General features: G+C 39.9%; 1 protein-coding gene across 1 annotated transcript in view; it reads right to left on the minus strand.

Annotated features, from left to right (window-relative positions):
* The window catches only part of MME (membrane metallo-endopeptidase), a 45,265-nt gene extending 24,947 nt beyond the window's left edge, over nucleotides 1-20,318 (minus strand). Inside the window, exons 1-9 of the mRNA XM_009705701.1 lie at nucleotides 20,156-20,318; nucleotides 18,688-18,723; nucleotides 11,202-11,363; nucleotides 9,565-9,645; nucleotides 8,722-8,817; nucleotides 8,498-8,616; nucleotides 7,412-7,477; nucleotides 4,415-4,549; nucleotides 1,990-2,091 (exon numbers count right to left, since the gene is read on the minus strand). Of these exons, the coding sequence (XP_009704003.1) occupies nucleotides 1,990-2,091; nucleotides 4,415-4,549; nucleotides 7,412-7,477; nucleotides 8,498-8,616; nucleotides 8,722-8,817; nucleotides 9,565-9,645; nucleotides 11,202-11,363; nucleotides 18,688-18,723; nucleotides 20,156-20,315 (957 nt within the window). The 5' untranslated portion in view covers nucleotides 20,316-20,318. The remainder of the gene's footprint in view (nucleotides 1-1,989; nucleotides 2,092-4,414; nucleotides 4,550-7,411; nucleotides 7,478-8,497; nucleotides 8,617-8,721; nucleotides 8,818-9,564; nucleotides 9,646-11,201; nucleotides 11,364-18,687; nucleotides 18,724-20,155) is intronic.
* Between the last annotated feature and the right edge of the window lie 305 nt (nucleotides 20,319-20,623).

The following is a 20,623-nucleotide window of genomic DNA, read 5'->3' on the forward strand; positions in this document are numbered from 1 at the left end:
CTCCACTGCGTAACCCAAAGCGAGAGAGTGGCGTTAACGGGAGGTTATAACCTCCGCGCTCTCCTACCCGGGAAGTTCACACCTACGGCTCACATCAAGCAAAGTATTTTCACAAGTGTAAAGTGTGTTACTTCTCATTCTCTCTACGATACCAGCTGAGAGAGGGAGCTCCTTCAGCTTGTAATACTGTAGATGGTACAGCGTTATATGTTCCTCCTATTTCTCCATCCACTTCTTTAGCGAATGACACTGACGTTACAGCTAACTCTATATACACTGCTTCAAATTTTCCGTGTTGGACAAGGTTTCCTCATCCATGGCCTCCATGGACCACTGTTCTACTGAGAAAATGATTTGGAGCAGAAGTTGAAAATCATCATCAAAACTCCAGAGCTACTCAGTGCTTTTACCACCTTGGGCAGGTACTCACTTTAGTAATGAAAAGGAACGTGTTACATTTAAGAAAAGCAAATAATATTTGTCCTTTTTTTTTTTTCGTTCATTTTTAAAAATATTTGTTATGCCTATTACTTTAACAAGTATTGGTGATTTTTCCCAGTCTGTATCTTTTGAGAGGAAAGATTTACTGGAAGAGGTAACGTCTTTCAACAGACAAACTAATGTAGCTGAGGAAAGCAGATAAGCTTTCAGGAATAGAATCACTTCAGGTTTGAAAGAGAAGCAGCAAACTTCAATCTAATCTTAGGAATAATTGCTGTTCTATCCTTAGACCATTACAACAATGCTACCAACTCCCATCATGTGTCTTTTGAGCATTTTCGGGTAAATTTAGAGCAGCTGATTATTGCTGATCTGCAGCACTCCCCAGGAACTAAAAATAACCAGGGCAATACCATTCTGTGACAAGAGAAGTTCGTTTCTGACATTACGACTGTAATGGTAACTGTTCAACTAAGACCTGTGGGAGAAGGCAAATTATGAAACAAATTAAGCTAGGCAGAAGTGAACTGTCATAGAATTTAAAGTTGAAGAATTTAGAGTCAGTAAAAGTAGCAGTGGTTATGAAACTGGTAACAGTATTTCATAGTACCTTATTGGCCCCAAAAGACTCAATACTGCACGCCTGCCAGTCAAACCACAGCGCTTTCCAGGTGACACGTCAGTTCACCTGCTTGCCTGTTGTGCAAGGTACTGAAGGAGAAGTCATTTATGATAAAAAATACCCACGTCTAGTAAAACGTGATATTACTGAGGAGGCACACCTCTGTTATCAAATCCTTGGCTATTCTTTCGCTGGACTTTGTGGTGCCATGAATTAAAGGTCATACTGCACAAATGGCACATGGCTCACGGAAGGAGAAAAGGCAGAGCCGAAACAGCCTGGGGGAGCTACAGCGGGAGGAAGGGGCAGAATTTTCCCGGTTCATAGTCGTGACTTCCTCGGCTCCTTTCTGCTTGCTCTGGGAGCACATCATACTGGGAGAACACTGGGAAAACTGGACTTTTGGTTCTGAACCTGCAGCTCTGGATAAACGGAGAGGGCCTGAACAGTCACACTACAATGTATTTGAATCGGTCTTAACTTTCGCCCTGGGCCCTCTGGAGCTGCTGTGGTAGTTAGAGGAAGCAAATTTATTTGTACTCTGCAACGGATACTCTCCTGATTTGCAGCAAGGGTTATGTATGTGCGAGTTTTGCAAAATTTACCATCCTGAACCCATGAGGCTAAGTCAAACTCATCATATTTTTTTTCCTTTGTCCTTTTCCATCTCTTTATGTTGAAGCAGAGGACAAGATCTGCCTTAAAGTTAGGGGAAACAGTGGGTACAGAAGCACAGTCTTTTACATATAATTTAACGTCATCAGATGTTTAGGTAATATAGTGTGCACATCAGGTATCCCGTGCAATTTCCGATATGTCTAAGCTCAAGAAAGGAATGTCTTTAAAAGAAAAAACTGTCAGGCTTCATTGTTTAATCTCAGCAGTCATAAATTAGAGGTTAAAATATAAGATTATTGATCACTCACCTTATAATCAATTTCCAATGAGAAGTTGTTTTGGAGTTGTGCCAAGGTCATTTTATTGTACAGCAAAAGCGGATCATTTCTGTCTTCGGATTTTGTTGTTGCCTATCAAAGTTAACCATGAGAAAATTACTAACTACATTGAGTCAGTTCACAGGAATTTGGTAAGTGGAAGTAAAAATAAAGAAAATGGGTATTTCTGGCTTAAAATGTGTTTGCATTAACTGTAAAGTACACGAAAATAGGGAGAGCGTTTTATAGATAGAAAGCATATAAAAGGACAGATTAAATGAACTAAATTTCTGACAGTAAAATGGAGCTTTACTTTTTGGATTTGTTTTGTGTTAGAGCATCGACAGCTTGGGCGGTGCAGGAACGCTGACTGGCACACAGACCCATAGCGCTCAAAGCACTGAGTAGACACACTCCACAAGAATGTGCTCATGATATTCACGGGATGATGCAAGGTGCAAAATCTTGGGAGAAGGGAATAAAGGAGATGTATTTATTGAGTACGGGGCGACCAGCGTGCTGTGGTAGGAACGCGGTGTGAGCCCTCTGATCAGAATGCATGTGCTATCTGATACGTTCTTTCTGCAACCCCTGTATAGAAAAGGAGTCATAACTCCTAAGTCAGGTAAGCTTTGTGTTAGTCTAGGCAATGTGGTTTTGCACCAGTGTGTTACAAATGCGCACACATTTACGACTGCATTAGGGCCATTTCTTACAGACAATAAAACTGCCTGCCTGCCAGAGAACTGTGTCTGTGGTAGTGCTTTATGAGGCAAGTTCATCACTAGAGTCTCTAGACAGCAAATGTCAGCAGGAGGTCCCTGGAATTAGGGTGCGGACAATGTAGACAGAGAGGAGAGAAAACCAGCACCTAATGGGAACTACTCCCTTGGTCTCTGAATAATCTCTTGGGTATTTTTCTGTTCTTGTCCTCAAACACTACTGTGTCCCTTGCTAGGATGCTTCTGCAGGTTTCTGAAGTGCATCCCTGTATCCTCTTTCACACCTTTGTTCTCATGCAGAAGTACCTTGCGACAGCATCAGCACTTGCTCCCCTCACACTCCACCCCCTTTTAACTTCCACTTTTTGGATGGCAAAGAGAGAAAATACAGGTACACAAACGACTATGGGAAAAGAGTGATCTTGTGATCCATGAGATTAATTAATGGGAAAACCTTCATCACTACTGCCTTGAGTACTCTTAACTGACTCTTTGAGGAGCAAGAATAGTTGATTTTACCTATTTAAACTGTTTTGAAAAATCAGTCGCGCCAAGTCTGATTTTATCCCTATCCTTTTTTAAAACAGATTTCTCTTCCGCTTCCGCTTTCCTCATCTGTTGTATATTCAGTATATTTTTCTGCATTTTCTTTAACAAATTCCCAAGAGCACAATGCCAGCTCTCTTCCAGTAACATTCAGGCTGGTGCCGAGTTTTCGATGAAAGAGGTTAAAAAACCAAGGCAACAGCAGCTTACCCACCACCAACTGCCCTCTCTATCGGCAGCAACTGCTATAGAGACATTTCAGTTGTGGTTTCCCTTCGTACCTCCCTTCAATTCTTTCTCCAAAAAACTCCTTTTCTTGCAATAATTTTCCATCTCTGATGGAAGCCCAGAGGTGTGTTTCTCAGGAAAATGTGAAGAAAATCAAAATCAGATTGTTTTAGTTTCTACAAATGGGGGGTAAAGGTCTTCCTTTGCCAAACACGTGCCCTTACCATCAGCGTAACCTGAAAAATAGCTGAAGCTAGAAAATTTGTATTTGGCTTGTTTTACAGTCATCCTCAGCTTCATTCTGAAATGGTTAATAATCATAAGCCATGGTTTTGCTCATGAATGCGTGAAATTCCGTTTGTTTTTCTGTGTGCAAGTTGAAATTCTAGCTCTCTCCCCAAGCCATACGTTAATGGAGAGCAGTGTTTGATTAAAAATGCGCTTGGAACAATCAGCATTGTGGGGCAGCTTCTGCAGGACAAACATTACTTTGTGTTGCATGGCAGGGCAAGGGTTGCCTGATGACCAAAAAGCCCATGGGGAAAACAGGACAAAGGGAGAAGAGGGCCGAAAACATCTCCCAAAACTCACTTTCTAAACCAGACTAAACAGAAACCAAAGCCTCTCTCTCTTGCTCTCCCTTTCTTCTCTTGAAGGGCTTCTGTGAACAGATTAGGATAAAACTTTTTGCTATTTGGAAAACGGCTAACTCAAATATTTTCCCTTGCTCGTTAGAAGGCATGTCTGTCTGATTATGTGTTCCTCTTCTTAGGTGTTCCAGGCCCCATACATTTTTGGTCAGGTTTTGGCCCCACAAAATAACATTAGCAAGTAACTCACCTCGGCTTGACAGTTAGCTTTCTTAGGTATTAAGAAAAAAGTCAGTTGTTTAAAGGATACTTTAAAAATGTTTTTCTTACATTGGCAATCTCTTTCTCCAGGTCCATAACTCTTTTCATTTGTTCAGAAATCTCGGTCTCATTGAAAGAGATATTTCTTTCTTGTAGGATTAGTTTAGCTACAGAAATCATGAAATCAACATAGGCAGAACATGCCTGCAGGAAAAAAGACAAACATTTTAAAGACAAAACTCTTCAGAGTATAGCATACCTTGATCATCTTTAAGATTTCGTTTTTATGAACTACCGCTCTTCGTCTCTTTCTTAAAAAGTTTAATAGTAATTTATTCTGAAATACTGTTAGATCACAAATAGAAATTAACTTTGAAAATTCCCTCATGGAAAATTGCTGTATAATTTGTAGCACTGCACAAAGCAAACACTCTCAACTACTGCACTGTGAAACCATCACCCGTGTTTTCTCCAGCTCACTTTAATTACAACTTCCAAAAATACCACTTCCAAAGAGCGATGTTCCCAGAAGCATAAAACCAAGAGAAACGCTGATGGACTGTGTTGAATTAGCATTGTGGGAAAATTGCTCCCAGAAGCAGTGTACCTCCTCTGTTGCTTCTTGGAACCTACAGAAATCATGTTGCTGTATCTAAATTTAGTATACCTAGATATACGATAGACAATATAGTACATATTAAATTTAACGTACCAGAATTCACCAAGGATAAGAATGGAAATATGCAAGTGTATTATCTTACATGTGACAGTGTCAAATATCTACAGGTCTCGTATTTTATGGAACTCAGTATTATTCTAATTCCCATTTAAGCCACACTCATTTTTCTGTCGACAGAAATGCTGTTTTAAATATGTTAAATCTGTTTTATGCAAAATAGCGTAATTTAATAAAACACTGATAAAACCTAAGATTAATAAGGTGTGCATGTCATTAACTTTATTAATAGAAATATTTTGGTATGTTCAGCTCCTAAGGCAGTAGGATGCACCTCTTTAATGACTGCTACATTTATACAGCCTTTCTGATAACTACCTTCGTTGCCACCCATCTCCTGCCAGCCACCCCTGGCTGCCAGCAACGCTGTGCTCGAACAGTCTGTCTGCGCTGGAAAACTCTGAGCAGCTCATGAAAAGTCCTGACAGCAGACTTCAAAAAGACAGGTGGCTCACAGCATCTTGAAGGACTGAACTCTCAGTGTTACTTTTAATCAAGATCGAATATTTTCCAGAAAGAGGAAAGCCCATGAAACGACTGACAGCTACAGCACGTCACAAAAGAGAACGCATACCAAGCCTGTAAATACCATTTTAAAATGTCCAAATACAATTTATAAAAATTCAATACAGACATTACCCCAAACCAGTAAGTCAACAGAGATCTTCAGGTACCAATCAATGGACTTTCTTTTTGGCCTGAAGTGCAGATCATTGTATGGTCAGGTAGCAAAGAACTAAGTCAGCTAAGTTCAGATGGTCTGTATAAATACTCTCAGATATTTCAGAAGAATAAGTCGTGTACGAGCACAGGAGTCGAATATCTTACAAGAGAAAAAGATTTTTAAAATATCTTGTTCACAGATTCCACCTGTGGCTTTGTGGTGGGAAGTACCGTCAAAGCCAGAGGTTAAAGTGCAGGAGGCAGATGCCTTGGCTGATACGTACAGCTCAAAGAGTAGAATGACACAGCAGGAACCAGAGCCAAGAAAAGACTGCTATCGGAGTGCAGGGACTGCAAGGAGAATGGCTCTCGCTTGAAGTATTCCTGCTTGTAAGAGTATTATGAATCTGCCTTTCAGTAATAAATCTCTGGTTTTTTAAAAATAATTCCTCCTCTACTTTCCAAAGTAGTATGGTACTTTCAGGTAGGTCAGAGATTAGAATGGGAATTGTCTTTTGGCGCTGCAGTCGATGTAACACAAGGAAGGGAGCAAATTGTGATACAGGAGCCAGCTCCTAGAGGCCATAACACGTGAGAATAATGTAACTGAGCAGTTAATATCGTAATGATTGCCTTTACTAGCATATGACCTGTAATTAAATGTAATCAGTATTAAGAGTATTAACTGTTAGAATGTCAGCAAAATACCTACAAACCCCAAATGTTTTGCATACTTTCTCATCGCTTCTGCATGTAATTACACAGAAGAAAACTGGCTAATTAAAGGTTACTGTCGTTGCAGTTTCAGCTACATGGCTTCAGGAAATAGATATACTTCAGCTCTCAAGGACTTAAGGCACATCCAAGATTAGCAACAAGGTTATGAGGTACCTCTTGATTCAGCTGTGGAGCCTGGCAGAGGCTGCATAACAAACCTAAATTGTTTCACGTTTATTTCCTTCCAAGAGGTCCTAAAAAGTAGCTGTTCCTCTTCTGACTTGCATCATCGTACAGGAGTTGTGCGGAAAAGCTACTACTTTTCTTCCACACATATGTTCAGTGACTACAAGAGGAATGGAAGGAAGAGGACACAGGAAGGGAGACAGGTTGGCATGGCCAGGGCGTAGCGATGCCAGGGGAATGTGCAGTCCTGCCATCTAGCACAGAGACAACCGGTACCTACTGGCAACGGGAGCCTAGACAAAACCCCTTGCTCCTGGTGCGGCCAGGATGATCAGACTAGGTCACCAGCATTTATGGCGAGATATTGTAACACCTCATCTTCAGGACACTTCTTGCACTCCCTCCCATTCTTAGCTAACTTATTCCTCCTTACCCTTCATCTCATTTCTCTGTGTCCTCTTCACTGCTCTTTTGGCTCTCCTGCCTTCTTGCACACTTACCCATGTTAGAACTCCTTTCTCCAGTCTGTCACACATGCTATTCTCACTCGCAGATCAACCTTGTTTAAATGCTCATCATTATTACATTTCTATTCCAGTCTCCCCAATTCTCCCAGTGATGCTTCCCAGGGACAGCACTGGAATCTCTTTGGGGAAGGACTGTTCCTGCTCTTTGCCCATCTCCACTCTTGAGGATACGTCTGCCTTGAAAACACAGGCTAAAACTTCTAAAATGTAATCAGTGATCTGTCGGCCTCATCTTACCTCTTCGTATGCACCAGTGCATTCGTAGTAGTCACGAGAAGGCAGGCCAAGCCCAGGCTGATCAATCTATAAATTCAAACAAAAATTAACAAGTGCTTAAGGACAAAACGGCCTAGCATCGTACTATTCTTTTGTCAGTTACAGGTTGCTGATGCTCCACTCTTGCTAAATTATCTTCTGGCCAAAGGGGAGGTTCTCTCTCATCCTGTTGCCCTCCTTTAACTTTTTTCACTCTTCTTATGCTTTTTGTCTTTCTTTTCAGTCTTTTTGTTCTGTTGCTGAACAACGCATGCTCTGCATAACCAATGTGAAAACAGTGGATGTACAGAAGACAAAGCAGTCCACAGACAAGCAAGGCAGTTACTGCATCTTTGAAATTCATACATGTGAAGTAGTCAAGGATCTATCTACCCAGGGACAAGAAAGATCAGACCTTTGCTCTTGACACTGTTGCATCTCAGGAGTAGCTGGTGAAGATTCACCATACGTAATACTGTCTTCCTCTGGATTTTCCATTTTCAGAGATCATCTTACATTTACAGGCGCGGCACTCTCGACATACTCCTTATGCAAATGTCCTCAGCCACTTTCATATCTGCGCCAGCTGACTGCAGGTCCCGTTAATACTTTGGCATCTGAATACCTTGTGAAAACACAACCCTCTTTCTGGGCTTTCTGCCACTGGGACCGTAGCCCAGGTTTTCAGTGACAGAGCTTTCTGCCTGAAGTACATGGTAAGGAAATCATGTTTACTTATTTGCTTGCATGGATATTTCAGTAGATCATGTCTGTCTTCTCTCCAGCGTACACATAAATTGTGTCTGTGTGTCTCTGTCATTCTCATCTCACTGGGAATAACAGTGTATGAGCGCACGGAATAAAGACGTTCACTTTGAGAATGGACAGTGCACTGTGCGACTGGTAATTTAAGTTTGAAAACTACATGGATTCACAAATTCATCTACAACTTACTTCAGTGAAATTCAAATCACTAATGTTTCTCCTGCTTAACATTTATGTCTATGCTTCTAGTTATTTTGCTGCACTTTTACGATCATCGAGGCAATGTTACCCCAGGAGACTTACATGAATGATATGTGCTGTGGAATTTTTATCATCCGTGCCAACAAAAAAATTAATAAGGACCTTTTTTCCATATCTGGAGTTCAGCTGTGCAATAGCTGTCTCAGCTGTCCAAGCAGTACCTAAGCAAATGAAAGGTATACTCAGTCTCTATTTTTGGTAAGCAACGGAAAGTACAATAATTTAGAAATTTTAACTGAAAAGGAAATAAACACAGATTATCTTACCATAGGAAGAATCCCAGTTAGTTGTTGCTACAGGCCAGTCAGATACATTTGGCAATAAACTGATCAAAGGCCTTCCACCTCGGCTATCAATGGTAGCTTTTGAAAAAATCAAACGAGTTACCATGACATTTTAAAATACACAAATGTTGCACTATTATAATGAGTTCAGAATGGAGCTGAGAAATATGTTTTCACCATCACCACAATAGGAGTATGCTCTGATGTATGACTGTGCTTTAACATTTAATTTAAAAAGCATTTCAGTCATGACTGCAAACAGCATATGCACATCCTTGCAACCACGACATTGAAGAACTATTGTATTTTCACTCTGCTGATAGCTTGAAATAATAGTTTTGAGAAATATTAATAACATTATGGAAACTATAAAACCATGTGATTTAGGAAGCACTGCTAACTGTTTTACTGCTCCTCATTCTAGTGGCAGCCTTTAGCTCAAATTCTTGAAATAAATGATCCCTCTGTCTTTCTAGAAGTCTGGTATGCCAGTTATTTTTCACCTCATCCCTGATAATTTCTACAAAAGAAGTTAACTCACATTTAACTGAAAGGATTTGAGTTTAAATGTCTGCAGCAAACTGGTAACTGAAGAGTAATGTAATGTCACCTAAAATATCAAAACTAGTAAAACAGTACAATACTAATTTTACTATTGACATTCTTATTTGACTCAATAGAATGGATACATTTTAGTTTTCACAAAGAATTTCTGAAAAAATATGCACGGAAACTAGGAGGATATAGGTATAGGTGGCTGTGAAGATGGGATTCTTTGGATGATATTTCTATATTCTATATGCAATAAATTCAGGAGACACTTACTTTCATTTGTGCACGATCTGTACAGGGTTTTTGCCTTCTGCACTGCTGCTGTATCATTACTGCTTGGTGTGTCGAGGACATCTGAAACACACAGCAAATATATCTTTATTGAAAAGGTACTGAAAGAACCACAGTCGATACCATCCTGAGGACCAGAGGGTGGTCACTAAGTACTCCGCATCCATCTCAAACTCCAGGGAAGCTTTGCCTTTCAACAGCTGTGGGGAAAAAGCTCTGGTGAGTATATGGCTTGCAATTATATCAGTCTGTGTTACTATGTTGAGCGTAAAGGAGTCAGGTAGATACGCCGTGGATCACCCTGGGCGAAATACAAATGTTCAGGGACAGTTTTTAGGTGACCAAGGTATTGTGTGAAGAGAATTGCTGTCAGGGCCCTAAGTGTACCAGCAGGTTCTAACTGCACCGGCCAGCCTGTAACCATCTTTTCCAGTAATTCTAATCTGCAATCTCTTCACTGCAGCCAGGAGTTTAGCTGTTTGTGTTCAAGGTGTGCTTCAGTATGGTGGACTGTACTTCTGTGAAAACAGCTAAATTGTAAGAGAGCGCCACGAGAAGCCTCATCTGGTGCCTCCACTCGTGCACCTTATACCTGCTGGCTCAGGAGCGGCAGTCCAGGTCAGCCCCTTGCCCATGGTCCTTGCCCAGACTCGTGTAGGTATGCTGGACCTGGTGGTGTACCTTGCTGAGCCTGACCTTGCCCAAGACCTGCTGCATGACTATGGCCTTGTCTGGCTGTTGGCTGAATCCGGTCACCGTGACCAGACCTGCTCTGCTCTTCTGGTTTGGGTCCTGTGGGACTCAGCCCCTTGTGTGTGTCCCTGCCCGCCTCGAGTCACAGTCGGCTCACGGCTCGCTTTCCTTTGTGGGGCAGCCCACTCCTGCCACTACTTCACAATTATTCCAATCACTACTTCACAATTGCTTCGCTCCACAGAAACTGAAGGCTCAGTAACACTGTGGCATCCCTAAACTGCAAACCTGGCAAAACCAGAAGATACGCAAAGTAAAAAAAGGATATTCAGTCTGGAGAGTGTGGTTTGGAGAATGTTTCATGAGCGTAAACTGACTTCTTTGACCCTGTTATTTTTGTCTGAAAAAGGGGAATATGGACCATTTGACACTATTACATTTTGTGGAAAAAGGAACATTTGTAACTTTATGATGTGACTAGTTAGAAAATTGCTTGCCTGCTCTTTGGGATTTAGCTGATGGAATACAGATATGCAGGACACAGGGCTGCCAGAGAGCAACTTCCAGCGTTTCAGTTGACTTGGACACAGGCAGACCTCCTTCTTCTTCACCTAGCTTGGCTGCTAGTGTTAGTGTATGAGAGTAATGATACGGATTTCAGTTGTTATAATATGCAGATGAGTACAGAGACCAGATACCAGAAAGGTCAGGTCTGGTCGATTCCACTTCAGTGTCAGACCCAACAGCGTAACTTCCACACCATTCTCCAAGCAAAGAGTTTGTAGTAGGTTTGTCCTGACCTGAGCACAAAGAAACTGAAATACTTGGTAGTATTTTAAGCTTTGCTAGACAACCACATCTTATTAGGCTAACATGTAAGCCAAAGAAGAAACTTTATATAGTCCACAAACATAAACCCCACTGACCTTTTAAAACAACTTCTAGTTCGTCTCTTAAAATGTCAAAGTTACTATAACGGGAGCTGGTTTCTGGAATGACGTTCCTCTTAAGCCATCCTCCACAAGCATATCGGTAAAAATCATCACAAGGCTGTGCAGTGGTGTCCATGTTCTCAAGGATTCGGGCTGCTGTAATACAAGGCAAACCAAGGCATAAAGAATCTTTAGAGAAAATAAATGAATACACTTGTTTGCTCTCATGAGGGAAGTAATAAATATATTTCCTTTAGTTTAGAATAGGCTCAAGCCTACTTGAATGTTCTAGGCCAAAGTACTAGTCAGTGAACAATGAATTACTATTCCTTTGCTGCCCGTAACTTGTATACTTTTCTGTTGCCTGTGTTGACTGATGGGTAAACTGACTAATGTTCCTACTCGCTGTGAGTGCTTGAGCAGTTTTAAATAAAATGTAAGGTGTTTCATTTACGGACTTACACTTCTTTGTACTGAAATGTGGCGAAAAGAGGAATTAAAAGCACAAGACATATCAGAGGTTAAGTATCCACTGTAATGTAATTTAAGTAATTAAGCATGATGTAGGCTCAGCTGAATCCAATCTATTTCAATAAAATAATGACTTTGTTGTACCGTTTAAGTGCTTGTCAAAAAAGTTTTCCTATTAATGCTTTCTTGAATCCACATGGATTTTTTAGACCTATTCCACATTTTATTCCAGAACTGATACTGCCTCTTGCTATCCCTATTGACCCTCTTGAAGTGACTTGTCAAAGACCAGCCGGTCACTGACTGATTGTGACACGGGATTCTCTAGTGAAATCTGCTTCCTCGATGACAGTTCTGTGCTTTTTCTTTTTTGTACTCCTCTTCCACCTAGACTGCTTTCACCACCAGTATGGTAGCACAAAGTCTCTCACAGAAAGGAGAGATGCTAGGAGTCAAGCAAGAGCTAGTGATACCTCTGAGTTTCCCAGGATACTGAATATCCTTCCCATTTTTCAGACATTATTTTTAGTAAATAGTGAGGCTTGTGATTTCAAGTGTTCATTCCTCCCACACGGGTGAGTCAAATATTTATAGTTATTTCTCCAGTACTTTCAATATTTTCCATGTCTGTTATGCTGGTGGAAATGAGAGGTGGATAGACAGGCTATGGTATTTCTGTTGACTTGCCTCCTATCCCCACCTTGTTTTTCTTGGTATCTTCAGTTGGCTTAGGAGTGTTGTATTTGAGGCCAACATCTGATGGTTTTACAACGTTCCAGTGCTTGGAAGATGGAAAATCCATGAACATGCATATTTTCAATTTCAGACTGCTTCAGTAGCATAAAAACCACTGTGGAAAGAGGTACAATGCACAATGCCTAGCACCTGATTCTTTTCCTTCTGAAATCAGTGGCAGGTTGTCTTCAATTCGGAAAGATACAGGATCACGCCAACAGCCAGAGATTGTGAAATTCAGTCATGTTTTTACTAAGTTTGGCACCTGCTTTTTACCCATTCTTGAGAAAGCCAAGCATTCAGTCCTACTGCCAACTCTGGTAGAGCAAGGAATTTCCCTTCTGCATGTAAACTTGGGCAAGAGGCAATGGCATATACAGAAATAAGAAAAAAAAATCAACCCTTTTGAACTTAAGAAAAAACTTCACACTATAAGGGTGGTCAAACACTGGAATGGGTTGCCAGGGAAGTTGCAAAGTCTCCACCTGGGAGATCAAACCCTGACTGGACAAGATCCTGAGCAACTTTCTCTACTTGGGCCTGCTTTAAGTAGGGCTGTTGGACTATGTGATCTCCAGAGGTCACTTCCAACCCCAACTATTCTGTGATTGTGTAAACTCTGGTACTCGTTTCTGTCTAGTTTGTCCTATTTCATTTAGCAGAAGGGGAATGTTTTGAATGGTGCACTTCATTGCTGCCCTAGCTCCATCTATTTGCTGTAAGAGAGTAAGATTTCTAATTATTACTGACATCTCCTGTTTTAAGGGTATCCCTGTGAATCTCTCTGGTCAGCTAGAGCAGCATCTGAAGGACAACACTGTCCCTTGGATTATCTTGGCATGTGTTAGTCTAGCAACAAAGATTTTAATAGCCAGGACCGGACACCACAGCTGGCTCATTTGGAGCAGTGTGCTCGCCCAAAAAGTAATGGTAGGACAGAGAAATCTTCTGACACTAAGAAGAGATGGCTCTTATCCACTGTCTTGTCACTTTTGCAAAAGAAAAACCCAAAAACCAAAACACAGGAGAAACCCACATCTTGTGTAAATCTGAGAAATTATTAACAGTCTATGTAATATCAAACCTTGCTTTAACTGTGGAATCCGGTTGTTTTATTTGTAGTCAGCATCTGTTTAATCTTCCTTGTCTACTACTGTCACACAAAAACAATCATCTATCATAATGTTTCTGCTATAAAGTCCAGGCTAGCCAATATTAGCTAATCGACTTCTATCAAAACTTGAAGTTTAAATACTGCAAACATAACAGAAAGAGCTCAGTGATGGGAATTGTAGTCTTTCACTTAAGACTTCATGCAAAATACACGAACTAAGTATTCTCCTCAAGAGTGTAACTTGCACATCTGAACCCCAAGATACCCATTCATTATTTGGCTGACACCACGGATATATTAAAAATCAATGAAATCTGATTTTTTTTTATCAACCAAGACCAGAAGCATAATGACACATGAATCGCCCCTTCAACGTCATTGAAACCAATTAGGCTGGACAGAATCCTAAACATGCTCCAAGTCATTTACAAGTTGGTAACTGTGCCCAAAGGAGCTTTATGGTAAGTTCACGGCTGTACACACAAGAGACATTTTTGCTCTGGAAATAGTAAGTGTGAGACTGATTAATATTTTGTTATTTTAATTCTAATACAGGTTCATTCATACATTTACAAATACAGATACAACACAGTATACTTGTCATTAGTCCTCAGTATTGCTTTGACGAACCAGTGTTTGGGCTTGTTCTTGTTCTCACTTGTTTACTCAGTTTCCTGACTGTCACCGAAGAATGCAGAGCCTTATCTCGATTACTTTTAATGATTAATTTTATTGTAGTACTCCTGATTGCCAGTTTCTGCTTTAATAGCTTACAAATAAAGTAATATAAGCTGACATAACAACCAGTGACCTGGGGAGGATATAGGAGAAACACAACATGCTTACCTAGGTGAAATTGCTATGAGAGGGATCAAAATTCCCTATTCTCATCAGTCTGTGCTCTCTGAACTCAGGAAAATTATCAGAGTATGTCAGCTTATTCAAAAAATGCTCAAATGTACAAATTACACGGTATCTTCATGTGCTACACTGCAATGGATTCCACAAACCTTGGTAACATTATCACACAGTTACTAATATTTTACACTGTGTATAACGACTTGAATTTTTCATTAAATTTTTTCTTCTGGCAATTTATTTGGAGCTCTTCTATTAAATGTACTATAAATTCTGTCATTATCTTCACTTTCTTCTTTGTTAGTGGCTTGTACCTATCACAAAATTTTGAAATTCATTGCAAAAAACTGCCACAGAATTGGTCATTTCTGGTGTAAGGCATTACCCTTTCAGTTAATGTCTATTCCCAATTATATTTCTTGAAAGACCACAATAAATTTTCCAAAGTTAATACTTCTTGCCTTCTATCTATATCTATCTGTCTAACTTTTCCTGTGCGTTATCCTACATGGTCTGGAAGAAGCAGCCAAATTAAAGATGAACTGTTACGAAAGCCTGACTTGAAGTAATATTAAACTTATAGATTCATCCTAGTAAAATTATTATTAAACTGCAATAATACAGTTTATTTCTCTGATTTAAGCACTTTATATAGCATTTTAAAAGTATTAATTTATTTTGGTATTAAATGATACCATTCTGACAACTCTTTGAACATTTTTTGAAGCTCTCTGAGCACTGTAGACCTGAGCAGATGCCAGTTAACCGTTCTGGGCTCCTGAGTCCGTGTTCTGCTTCGGGAGCCCAGAACTCACCCACTCTAGTGACCACCTAATCCAACAAGCCTTCGAGGTGATTATTACATCTTTACCAACGCTTGCCTCCCCTTTTCATAGTCTGACTATATTTTATTTAATGGTCACAGAAGCGTGGAGAAGGCCCAACACTTCTATTGCAATTTCTACCTTAAATGCATTATGCTATTGTGGGACATGGAAATCCTGGCTCAGTTAATAAATAACAATTTTAAATTCAAACCGATCATACCCATACAACTTTGCTTAGAGCTATCCATTCTAGATCATTTACAGACAGATGCAGTACTTGGAGCTGACAGTTCTGCAATGGCTAGCACATCCAAACTCCATGGGGGGCTCCCTGATCCTACCCGCGCCCTGCGCTGTAAGATTTCATTGCTACAACAGTCCAATAGACCATGCAGATTTTTAGCTATTTCTGGTAATTGACCCTTGCTAGGCAGAAACACATACTAGCGTTACAGATCATAATATGGTCAGAAGTAAGTCTTCCAGTTTGACATCATTGCTTTTGCATCTCTTTAGATCTTATTTGAGGTATAGCCCCACAGCTAAAACTTGATTATAAAGATTATAATTTAATCAGATACGCTGGTTGCCTCCCAGGGCTCTTACAGTATGGTATGTAATACCAAGTATTAACACCTGGTAAAACACAAAAGCTATCTCTTGCCCGGTTGTAAATGTAATGTGTTCGAGGCTGGAGTGTGCAGTTCTTGCACACGTAGTAGCAGTTACTCACAGGAGTAGTCCCCCTGTCTGCAGAGGATGTTTTCATGTCCCATATCGGGACAGCAGAATGTGGACCACAGAAAAGCTCCATGATGTCAAGTAGCTCATTTTGCTGTCAGTAGAAAACACTGCCATAGAATGCCTTTATAGCATTACCCTGGCATTTTACTTGTTTTGAGACTGAATTCGCACCATTTCTTTAGGACTTATTCTTTCAATGTTTGAACTAGACAATTTGTAGAATATGGGGCAGATGACAGTGAGTAAATGAGATAAATGTGTGAATAAAATAAAGCTGTATGTAATGAAAAATGAAAAGAGATTATGACATTAGAACCACACTGTACATTTCTATTTTTGTGACATTTTAGTCTATCTATCCTTTTTTCTCATTTTATATTTCATTATTACCTCTGTTGAATTAAGGCAATTTATATTTTTTAAAAATGCTCCTTCTTCACCCTGTTACACTGTTTTGTAAGCCTGCCACTTTTCCCCATCAATGTCCCTACTGTAATCCTTTCACAATTTTACTTCTGTATTGAGAATCTAACACTCAGTAAGAATCTTTATTTATTCCCTTAAATATTTGCATGCTGTTAAATCCTTTAACAGAAGCATAAAACTATTCTGCTCAATTCATTTAGCCACTTCTTGCTAGATCCTCAGTTTACATTATGCCTTATTTCTCCAAACCTTCTATTGCTTTTCCTTTTTGAGTTCATCATTACATAGTCTATCTGAACGTCTTTTTAACAGATATGCACCAGTATTTAGTTGAAAATTAGCATCTTCAGAGATTAAAAAGTAGCTAACTAATTTGATCATTTTTCAAACCACAGCATGAGCTTTCATGGTGGCAGAAAAACACCTGGGAAGTGTAATTAACAGGCAATGATGACCACCTGAAATAAATCCTATACGATACTTAGACTGTGCTGATGACAATATGCAGTTATTGAGACAATGGACTGCACTGGGGCTTCACCAGTGGACGACTCCAGCAGGACTGAGGTGTGGGGGCAACTACCCTAGCTACTTTGGCTACTGTCTAAAAGGAGACCTAAAACGACTAGTCCCACAGAGGTAAGGAAACCAATATAACGACCTTTCTACACTGTTTCTGGCATGTCTGCAAGCCTAAATGGGGCCTATGAATCAAAACCTTTCGGAAGCCTCCCATGTGGTGCTGTGCACCTCAGAGTCCTTAACAACTGCACTTAAATTACATAGATTTTTGCTTGCAAGCACAGACAGTTTTTCTTGCATGTTGACTGTCAAATCCTTTATGACTCCTCACTACCTTTCCTGTGTCTCCTATGGACACATTGAGTCTCTGGCTTCTCCTAGGGCTGTCTTTTCTCTTAACTTCCAGAGGGGCCAGTCATGACGTACAGAATCTACGTAAAAGTTATGAGTTCTGCTTGCCATGAAGATAATACACCGCTGTTAGAACGTTTATGATGTTTTTCAATGGGAGGTTACCAAGGTTGAACAAAATGCAAGATGTTTGCTTGGTAAGCTGAGAGGTCACAGTGTGGGTGCTGGGAAATGATCTGTATTCCGAGCTTCCATTTGAAATTGCTTGCCACTCTCTGTGACGGGGCCACAGCCCTTGTGAACTGTGTGGCCAAGTTATTCTACAGGGGTGGAGAAAGCAAAAGAGGAATACCTGCCAGAAAGTAACACCAAGAGAGCGATTTCAGGGGTCCCATCTCTGGAAGCTTCCCAGAAAAACACATAGTCAAGAGAGACACGTTGCAGGGGTATACAGATAAACCAAGGTGATTATACGTTGGCAATGCAGGGCTCTCCTGACTCGGGGAAGACTGCCGCAAGGGTGCGGGGAACCGTTTGACCGTGGGAAATGGCGTGAAAGCAGCGCGCAGCTGGCATAAAGCCACTTTGAAATGTACGTTCGCACAGGCAGCTAAACGCTCCTTTCTTTTGAGGAAGGAGAGAGACAGTGGCTGCTTCTGAGCCTAGATCATCTGTATTGATGAGGTGGAGGAAGTGTTATAAAGAGAATGGGGACGTTTAGAAGTAAATTAGGCAAAAAAGGGAAACCAGCATTAACTGATCTGGAGGAGAAAACAGGGTAAGAGGACTATAGGTGAGGGGAAAGGATGAGCATGGATAACTACCACTTTACCTACTACAAGAGGATAGATAGTATGGAACTCAGCATTTCTCTGACGCGTTTTAGTAGCCTACTAGTAGAGTTCAGACCAGGACTTAAACTAAGAATTTTTTAAGCAATTGTTACTGAAGGATGAAGTTAGCTTGTCAGACTATAAAATTTGGAAATTTTTTTTGGACATGAAGGTTAATATTGCATCTCCTCAAACAGTAACAAGGCATCTTTACTGGCTATGAAATGATCAAGACTTTCTTTTTATGTACCTTCTTCAGAGACACAGCCTCTGCTTGAATCCTGGCTTGGAGGTGGGTGTGGGGGAGAGCCATCTTCTGATTGACTTGAAGCATTCTCTGAAGCTGGAAGCATTCTTTGGAGAGTCTGTTTCTAAGTCTTAAACTAGCTAGACCCTGCTGACTTTGTAACATCTGACGATATCACATCACAAGATTTTACATTCGTAGAAGAAATATGCTAAGAAAATCACTTGTGTTAGCAGATCCCATGCCTCAATGTGCCACACTTGCCTGCAGTTAGATGGGAACACTACATGGTGGTAATTTTGTTTAAAAATATCTAAATTAATTTAAAATTTACATATATTTTCTTTCTTACCTGATTTTATACAGTCAGATGTCTTGCAAACCCCATCTAAAAGAGGATACAATCATATTTTTAATTCTTTACTGAATGTCAATACAATAAAACCTACTGTATGTGTTATTTTCATTGACAGTCACTTTAGAATTGCATTTAGTTGCGGCGTACAGTAAGACAAAGATGAATGGACACCTCACAGTCTGTAAGTGAGTATTTATAGGATCAGGCTCTAAAAAATATCATCATCTTCATCCCTGTAGGGTCATTTACTGCTAGTCACTCATCATGTGGAATTTTTGTAGTCAGCAGAGGAAAATGTCCTATCAATCAATTAGAGGTGGGCAAAATATTATTTTTGTAACAAAGAAATTTAGAGAAAAATAGCACATGGACTGAAGGTAGTTGCAAAGTCAGTTTGAATTTAGCAATATCTGTCAATGACAAAAATATTTTGGAGGAATTTAACGAAAATTCTGAGTCATTCACTCTGAAGTCTTCTAAACAAAATACAAGGTTCAGGAACATGAAAATGTTTCCTTCTGAGACTTTAGAAATAAAACATTTTTTATTTTTCATTTCAGAATGACATTTTTCCATTCCATAATTGAACTAGACTACAATAAAAAGTTTGTCAAAAATATTAAGTACTTCAGAATGAAACAAAGCATTTCATTTCCAATGTAAGGAAACATTCTAGTTTGACCCCAAATGGAAATTTTAGCTTCTCTGTATTATCTTTTCCAAAAATTATCAGGGTATTTACCCCTGAATGGAATTACTTTCAAGTATTTTGGTATGGCTGCTGAATCACAAAACCTCTTAGTATGACTACATTCACTAAGAGTCCTTGCTGCAACAGCGTGTAAAAAGAAAAAAAAAAGGATTTTCATATATGTACGGGAACATGGAGGAAGCACTGTACTTTGGTTTTCCTCAGCAGTGTTGTATTTTGTGGAGTTTTTTGCTTACTGAAGCATTAATTACAAACAGAAGCACTGCTCAGTCAGAACAAGCAGATGTTTTGTGTTTACCACAAGTTTGCATGAACAAATGAATTTATGGAGTCACTGTTGGAAAAAAGCAGTTTTGTGTCAGTGTCCAGCAATAAGAAGTGTGGATGCAGCTTTACATTTCAGATAATTGTGTCATACTGTCTAGTGACATACACATGCAATATGGTTATGATGCAGCAGCTATTAATCATCTAATATCATGCACTGGGTTAGGTACAATTTTCTGTTATGGGGCAAATAATTCTGAGCTGACCTCATTAATTTATTTTCTCGATGTTTTATGTACTGCAGCTATATATACCGTACAACACAGTCTTTTCTAATGCAACATTTTAATATAGTGCAACGTCAGTATTTTTTTTACTAAAACAACTGGTTTCTATTTATAAAAGCATTTTTTTCATAATTTCTGAAAATACCTTCATATTCATATGTATTTGTACATTCACATACAGTTTAAGCGTACTCACCGTCGTACGTTGCATACAGAACTATCATTGTGATCGCTACAATAGCTAGCAGAATCACTACAACAGCTAGCCCTATTTCCAGGCCACTCCATCGCAGTTTCTTCTTTGGTTTTGGAGTATTCATTTCAGTTATATCCATCTGGCTTTCTGACTTGCCCATAACCCAGCGTCTGAAAAGGAAAAGGGAAACTTCACTGGAGGACTTGCACTGAGCCGTAGGTCTTGAAAGTGGCTCCTCAACTGCGCAGTAACAAAGATGTTTTCTGGGTGAGTTTTCAGTTTATCTGTAACACTACTAGAATGTCAGTCATTAAATTAAAAATCCTCTCCTTCTCTGACGCGTGTGCACAGACACACACACACACACGCACACACACGAGTACATACCATGCGCTACTTCTCATTTACGGAGAACAGAAGAGTGGTCTTCCTTCACATGAAAAGGCCACCAAATAGAAAAAGGGAGGC

Source organism: Cariama cristata, unplaced genomic scaffold, assembly GCF_000690535.1.
Source record: "Cariama cristata isolate BGI_N322 unplaced genomic scaffold, ASM69053v1 scaffold9940, whole genome shotgun sequence".
In the NCBI taxonomy this organism is placed as follows: Eukaryota; Metazoa; Chordata; class Aves; order Cariamiformes; family Cariamidae; genus Cariama; species Cariama cristata.